This window comes from Mus caroli, chromosome 14, assembly GCF_900094665.2.
Source record: "Mus caroli chromosome 14, CAROLI_EIJ_v1.1, whole genome shotgun sequence".
Lineage (NCBI taxonomy): Eukaryota > Metazoa > Chordata > Mammalia > Rodentia > Muridae > Mus > Mus caroli.
This window is the reverse complement of record NC_034583.1, coordinates 55,174,779-55,182,702: the sequence shown is the minus strand read 5'-3', so window position 1 is coordinate 55,182,702 and position 7,924 is coordinate 55,174,779. Positions and strand designations below refer to the sequence as shown.

Here is a 7,924-nt window from a genome sequence, read left to right as displayed (position 1 = left end):
AGCAGTAAAATCTAAAGTTTGTGACTAGTCCTGACTACAAAGCCAGCCCAGGCATTTGAAAGATATTTTTAAAGGTGTGGGTTCGGGAGACAGCTCAGCGGGCAGAGTGCTTGCAAATGCATGAGTTTGAATCTCCAGAACGTCTAAAAAGTCAGATGTGCCTTCATGTGTTTGCAGTCTCAAGGCTTGGGAGGCAAAGACAGACAGCTTATGGGGGGCTCTGGCTAGGCTAGCCAAAACAGCAAGCTCCAGGTTTGACGAGAAGCCCTGTCATAGAAAGTATGGTGGAGAAATGATGGAAAATTTCCATTGTCAGCCTCTCGACTACATGTGCCTGGAGGGCATGTGCACTGGCATTAATTTAACACACACACACACACCACAAAGTAGGGGAGGGGGAGGGAAAAGGAAGGAAGGAGGGAGGAGAGAGAGGGAGAGGGAGAGGGAGAGGGAGAGGGAGAGGGAGAGGGAGAGGGAGAGGGAGAGGGAGAGAGAGAGAGAGAGAGAGAGAGAGAGAGAGAGAGAGAGAGAGAGAAGGAAATGGTGGATTTGTTTCTATTACCATCTAGGAAAATCCTTCAGGAATTAGAATACAAACGTGAAGCCTTCTTAGATAAATGAATATATATTTAAACATTTGTTAAATCATAGGTTAAATCATTTGTTAAAGCAGTATGTAAATCATATACAAAAATCTCTAGGAGACATCCAGATAACGATGGAAAGCATTGCATCCGATCACTTTACAAAGCTGTCTCAGGTCCCTGGTCAACGGGAGATCGCATTTCCTGACAGCTCTTCCCTTTTCTCCTTACAAATAGTATGAATTGTGGGTGCGTGGTGGTGTTGCAGAAACTAAGACATCGGGACTAAGAACAAACCTTATCCAACGACCCCGAATTTATCTGCTTTTTCCAGGTATGCACATCTGCAGAGTCACCACATATATTACAAACCAGCAAAAAAAAGTTCCTCAAAGTCAAAAAAAGGTGAGTATACCCAGAGAGGCCAAGGAGAAAGTAACAGGAGATCAATGGGGAGAGAGAGCTACTTGCTCACAAAGAAGCCAACACAGGGAGGAAGCCCCAAGGCATCTTTCCAGATCCTTCTATCCTCTTGAGCTGTGTGGACAGAGGAACTGGCTGACCTCTGATAACATGGCTGGCTCACAGCTATTACTTTACAGTGAGTACAGGGCCTTGAATTTTAAATCCCAGGGACAACATGGTCCTTTTCATCCTTGTTGCTGTAGAGGTTGACCCCAGAACCATACACAAGCCAGGCAAGCATTCTGCCACTGGGCTATATTCCCAGTGCCTGAAACACTGTCTCGATAAGCTGTCCAAGCTGGGGTTTTGAACTTGTTCTATAGCCCAGGGCGAGTCTAGAACTTTCTATTCTTCCTCCTTAGCCTCCTGAGTGTCAGGGATGCTAGGCCTGCAGTTCCAGGGCAGGCAGCAATTTTTTTTGGTCTTTGTCACGCTCCTTGTACATCCTCAGTGGCCTGGACCTCTCTTGGGTGTAAGGGCAATACATGTATGCAGGCATTTCTCACCTCCATTACCATCCTATCATTTGATGTCTAGAAATCTAAGTCATCCTGGCCAAAGCCATCTACCTTGCCCCCAACCTGGGTACAAGCCAAGCTTCCAGCTGATCCTTCATCTTCCCCTTTCCCTTGCTTTGGAAGCCTTGGGCTGGAGGGGACTTCTTGCTCAGAAGAGAAACTTTCTGGATACATCATGGGGACTTTCCTCTCTGCATGTAAGACCCTGCTGTTCTTGGCTTTGGTGCACTTGAGGTCTCCACTTGTTAAGTCTCCATCTGAGCCTTTCTGAGACACCTGTGAACAGTTGTCCAGAGACGATGCCCTGGAGGAGCATGCTGTGTGGTGGCTCTGGGGACCTGGCCTTTGATGGTGGTTCTGGAGCCTCCCCTCTTGGTCTAGGCTGGTGTTTTCAGAACCCACCCTTCCCTGGCTCTCTCCTGAGCTCACCCAAGGACTGTCTTCCTTTACATCTTGATTTCTTCCTTCTACCTCCTGCTGTCTTTCTCTGGAAGATCCCTGAATCTCCACAGAGTGAGTACCCTGTCTTGCTGGAGCCTCTAAAGTGCCTCCATCTCTAAAGCTCTGGTGCAGGGTGTCCTCCTTCCCGATCTCAGTCCCCTCTAACTGCTGGCTTTCTTGGGCAGTGCCGATGCAGATTTCCCCATCTTCCTCAGTGGCTTCATCCTCTTCTGGTGCACAGCAACCAGATCCTTCTGTTTTCAGAATCTCGGGATCCTCCTCTGCTCTCAGCCTCTGTTTCCCTTCCCCCTCCTCTCCCTCAGCCACCCTAAGCCCTTGTGCCAATTTCAGCCCTTGCTTCTCATCAGCTCCCTGGACAGTTCCGAGGTCCTCCTGAGACAACATCCTTCCTGTCCTCTGAGGGGCCACCTCCATGGCCTCTCTATTGCTGCTTCCTCCTTTCTTGCTCTGTAGAATTTGCTGCAGGTCAAAGGCCTTTCTGACAGGAGCACCAGAGACTGTTGCAGCATCCTTTGGGAATCTAGGGGTCCTCTTTTTCTTCAGACAGATTTCACAGGGACAGAACTCATCCTCCGCAGGCCCTGCACCTGACTTGGTCCCTAAGGCTGTTTTGAGTGTGGGCCCATCCTCCAGGGTGAGGGAGAGGGGACCCTGGCCAGGGATAGCTGAGAAGTTGCGCAAGCCCTGAAGGCGACGCCTGCGCTGCTCTGTCTGTAGAGAAGCCTGGCCTCTGAGGGCTTCCCGGGGTGGTTCTGGAACCATCCTCCCTGCCCGGCTCTGGATCTTCCTGACTTCCATAACAGTGCTTGCCTGCAGCCGTCGGCCCACATCCTGCTCCAGCTCGGTCACCATCTGGTCCAGCAGGTGATTGTCATGAAGGTCCCATCGGGCTCGGAGTTCGGCTGTGGCATCAGCCAGGTGAGCCATGAAGGCTTTCTCTATCTTCTTCAGCAGCTTGGACACCCAGATTGGGTCAGGGTCCAGAGATCCCTTGTGAGCTATGGATGTGGTCATCTCCCTGGTTCCTGAGCTGGCCTTGATGCAGGCTTGCTTGCAGTCCCTTGCATCCAATCTGGATATCTCTTCCAATCCTAGCTCCAGTTTGTGAGCGCTTTGATGCTCACGAACCCTTGAGTTGCTCTTGCTGAAATGCTGAGGGGACTCTGTGGATTCCTCTCTCCCATCTAGGGGCCACAGTCCTCCAGAGGCTGCATCAGCTCCTGCTTCATCTGTTGGCACTCTGGTATCTTCTGGTGAACCTGTCCCATCCTGAGAGCCAGCTGCAAGCATTTCCTGACTGCAGACCCTAGCCCCTTCTTCTGGCAGCTCCTTTCCATGGACACTATTTTCCTGTAGCCTTTCTCTTACTCTCCCTTCTGTTTCTTCTGACAGTGCATCACCTTCCAGCATCGTGCTATGGACCGATTGTTCTGGGGCATTGCCCCATGTCTGCTTCCTGCCTCCTGTACCCGTCTCCTCCCCACCGGTGGCACAAGCCCTCACCTGGGAGACAGATGAGACTGTGGAATGACTCATTGGCTCTGGGTACCCCTGGCTCCTGGAATCAGGTCTTTGAGAGGGGATTTTCAAGGGCAAATCTCTCTTCTCGGGAGCCAGGGTGTTATCCATAACACAGGGCACACTGCTCTCCCCTGAGCCTCCAGAACCACTGCTCACATCCACACCGGAGGAGGAGGTGGGTGTGATGTCCTCAGTCCCTAGCAGAGCCTGGTGCGAAGTGAGCTTCCTGAGGCTGAAGTCCAGCTGGCCTTGCCAAAGCTCACTCCCAGGCCACAGGGTCTGGGAGAGTCTCAGCATCTCCTGGTACTTAGGGGACTCTTCAAGCCTCACTTTGCCATCCAGAGGCCCCAGACCCTCATCAAAGAAATGGAGCCTGGCAAGGCAGGCAATGAAGGCCCCAGCAGAGCTACTGAGCCTCTGGGCTACTGTGCTAGAGACCTCTGGTAGACTGCTGGGCCTGCCTGGCTTGGAGCCCAGCAGGGCCTTCATGATCTGTGTAGAGGCTGCGACCCTAGTGGGGAGTGCACATAGACTTACACCATGGTCCACTCTGGTCCCTTCTCCTAGTCCAGCTTCTGCAGGGGCCTTGAGCCTTTCACCTGATGTTGTATCTGGATGCAGATCACTTCCCAGTCTGCAGCACACAGAGCCAGGTCCTGAGAGGACTCCCGCTGGCTCTGGGTGCTCATCGGTAGCCCCTTCCGGGGGCTGCTGTTTGACCTGAGATGGTTCCCCCAGGACTCTCAAAGAGCAGCTATCACCCGGGTCCTCCTTGGGACCTTCTGAGCCATCACTGGGCACCTCTGTGTTCTCATCTGCCATCTCATACGTCATGAGTACCGGCTTTTCTGGGATGTTGCCTAGCCACTCACGAACCACAGCATCTGGAGAGGCGTAAGGCAGAGCACTCGGCGTCACACCACCATCTGCTTCCCGCTCCTCAAGGCTACTCCTGACACCGGGGGACTTCACCAGCAGAGTCCTCCTGGGCCTGGCAAAGCCATCCGCTCGACTGTGACCGCTGCTGGTGCTACCGTTGCTTGCAGACTCCCTCCCAAAGCATGTTTGCTCCTTGGGTGGAGTTGGGCAGAAACTACTGCCCCCTAAGCAGGCCTCAGAGATGGAGGCTTGTGTCTGACCACTGGGGGCTGCAAGGGGAGAAGATGGCGCAGCCTGTAAGCAGCAGCAATCGTGGTAGGTTCTTGGATCTTCTGCCTCAGAGCATCTGTCCAGTAGCACAGAGGATGAGAAAGGCTCAGGGGTGGTCCCTGCCTTGTCCCACAGGCAACCAAGCTCTCCCCTGTGGGCAGGTGTGGGAGTTGATGAGTGAGCCTGGCACTTGGTGTCCCCTGCTGGCTCCACAGAGTGAGTGCTGTGGCAGACACAGTCTGAGCCACTCACGGCGATGGTGGTGGCTTTGCTGGTGGCTTGTGGTTCCTGAAGATCAAGAGAACTAGAGAATGGGGATCTCAGATCCTCAGAGGCTTGATTCCCAGCACTGGGTGAATTTGAAGGAGATTGTGGTGCTGGGCTTCCTGGGCAGGCCTGTTCTCTTTCCTGAGGCATTGGCATTTGCAATGCTGTGTCCAGTGAGGATTGAGTGTCCCTGCAATAGTGATCCTGCCTGGCATGGCCTTTCTGAGCCACTTGGTAAGGGACAGAGACACTGGGCAAACACACAACACTAGCTGGCCTCTTCTGCTTTCTCTGCCTCCATTGGGCTGGGGCACAGGCAGGAGCTGGGAGAGCATCTCTCTGTGTGTCCTGAGAGCCAGAATGGCTTGGAACCAGGGGCAGTCTCAGTTCAGGCTCTCCTCTGATCTCCTGACCCCTCGTGCCCTGTCTATACTTCTCTGTCTGAAGACCCGTGTGATTCAAAGGTAAGTGACTCTGGGTGGAAATACAGGGGTTGTCACCCTTGGTGACTTGCTCCCGGGAAGCCATGACCCTTGCCTGGCTTGAGCCTCTGTGGAGCTGACCACCACCTTCACTAGACTCCTCACGAGACTTGGCACTTGATGTATCAGACAGGGCCCTTTCTGTACTTTGGGTCTCGGGTCTCGAGCCATGGGGTCCTGTGTCCTCTAGGCAGAGGCCTTCACCAGATTCCAGGTCAGTCTCACTGTGGGAAGAAGCTGAGGAGACTGGATGCAAGGTGTCACTGCCTGTATCGCTGTCTGGAGTCCAAGGACAGCAGGAGCCTGGCTGGACACTTCTAGGGTGCCTGGGAGTTGAGACTCGGCTGGCATTATCCTTGTCATGCCCTTTCCTATGATTGGCCTTCTGTCTCCAGTGGCTCTTGCATCCAGAGAGCTTAGCCAGACCCCATCTCCTTCGAGGGGTTGGTCCTGTGCCCTCAGGGGTGGTCAGGGGGTTCTTCCATATGTCATAGCTGGGCTGTGACTGTTGGCCCACATCAAAGGCTTCCTGGCATCCTCCATCATAGGAACCCAGTCCCTGTGCCCCAGGCTTTAAGATGCCCCAAGGGTAGCCCTCCTGTCTGCAACAGAACCTGTCAGCCTCCCTCGGGTCCTGATCCTTTCCACTGGCTGCTGTGAAGACACTGGCCTGCCCCACCCTTTGGGACCACCGCAGGGTGTCCTCGCCCAGAAGTTGGAAGCGGACTTTCATTTCCACAGACAGACTGCCGTCCTCATTCATGCAGACCTTCTTCTCCACATCATCAGCAGCCACCAAGGAACCAGGTGGGACAGGCATGTCCTGAGGGCACCTGTCCAAAGCAGGGCCTGCCCAGGCTTGATGACCGGATGCTGGATGGTCACTGAGACCAGACCTCTCTGACGTCAAGGAAACCTGCCGCAGCTTGCCACCAGACCTGCCCCTTGAGTGTATGACACTTTGCTTGGCGTTAGGTCCCCAGCAACCTGTCACACAGTGGAGCAAGAGAGAAGAGAACAAGGCAGTGAGCTACTGGGAAGGACAGGAGCTGAGAGACAAGGGCAGAGCCACTCTAGAAGGGCCCGTGGGTGACAACAGAAGAACTGAGAAGAACTGAGGCTGAATCCCACCCGAAGCCACCAACTCCCCGCTATTTCTGGGTCTGAGACTGACTTGCACGGCTTCATTGTGGGGCCATGCACACAGCGCTTGCTGCGCATCGAGTTGCCGCAGGGAGCTTCTTGCACAGATCCTTCAGTGCATAGTGATGCTTGCTGAATAGGCACCAGCACAAGCAGTGTCTGGAGAGAGGGTGGCATGGTCGGTGGAGCCACATAGTGGGAATTCATTAGCCTGGGACAGGAGGCAAGCTAAGGCTGCTGCCCGTGATCTGATCATAAGCTGTAAACTGATGTGTTGATTCCTGGTGACCCTCACAATGGCCAGGTTCTTGGGCTGAAGAAAGATTTCTAGGAGAGGTCTAAATATGCAGCATCAGTTCCTGAGGGTCTAGCCTGCACCCAAGGTAGAAAACTAGAGTGGGCGCCTCATGGGGTAGAGAGTAGCCTTAGAGAAAAATGGAGTCCTGGCTGTTTCTCATTTCATCTCCTGAGCTATACTTAGTAGGATGCACCTGGGTCCAGAAGGACAAACCTCTTGAACACATCTGGACAGGAGAAAGCATCAAGCAAGCCTGGTGGTTCTTCTGTCATGGGCCCAACCATTGTCTTTGGTCATTTTCTTAATGGAGTCCCACAAAGGAGAGCCATTTGCTTATTCGCCAAAGTCTTCCTATTACCAGTTTGGGAGTTTTGCTGTAATTTTATTCTGCATTTGCAAAATGTGTCCTCAAAATAACATATTTTAATAATGAAGCCTAGACTCTGGCTTAATGTGGACTTTTTGTTTTTGGTTTTCAAGACAGGGTTTCTCTGTATAGCCCTGGCTGTCCTGGAACTCACTCTGTAGACCAGGCTGGCCTTGAACTCAGAAATCCGCCTGCCTCTGCCTCCCAAGTGCTGGGATTAAAGGCGTGCACCACCACCGCCCGGCTGGCATGTGCTACCACTGCCCTGCTTAATGTGGACTTTTTGGTGAATCTAATGTGTCTGGATGGATGATGGCCCATAGTTGTGGCATGTTTTAATCATCGTAACTTGCTGTAGACCACCACTGATGCCTCAGGCAGCCATATCTCTGAAGGACTTAAATGTTCTGCTCAACAGAGCGCACAACCTCTGTGATGACATGCCCACTGGGAATCTTAATGGTTATTTAGACCCTAAAAATCTTAAGCTCAAATTTCTGTGTGTTAAAATCTACACTGCTCCCGGGTGTCTTCAGCAGTGCTCTGCTCGGTTAAAGCAGACAGAAGAAGAAAGAAGCAAGAGAGACCCAGCATAGCTGGAAGAGCAAGGAACCGGGCCAAAGCACCTTTCCTATGGGTCTGGGACTGATAACTACCAATATGATAGA

General features: G+C 52.8%; 1 protein-coding gene across 1 annotated transcript in view; it reads right to left on the bottom strand.

Annotated features, from left to right (window-relative positions):
- Positions 1-609: 609 nt before the first annotated feature.
- The window catches only part of Rp1l1 (RP1 like 1), a 40,611-nt gene continuing 33,296 nt past the window's right edge, over positions 610-7,924 (bottom strand). Inside the window, exon 4 of the mRNA XM_021182552.1 lies at positions 610-6,435. Within this exon, the coding sequence (XP_021038211.1) occupies positions 1,583-6,435 (4,853 nt within the window). The 3' untranslated portion in view covers positions 610-1,582. The remainder of the gene's footprint in view (positions 6,436-7,924) is intronic.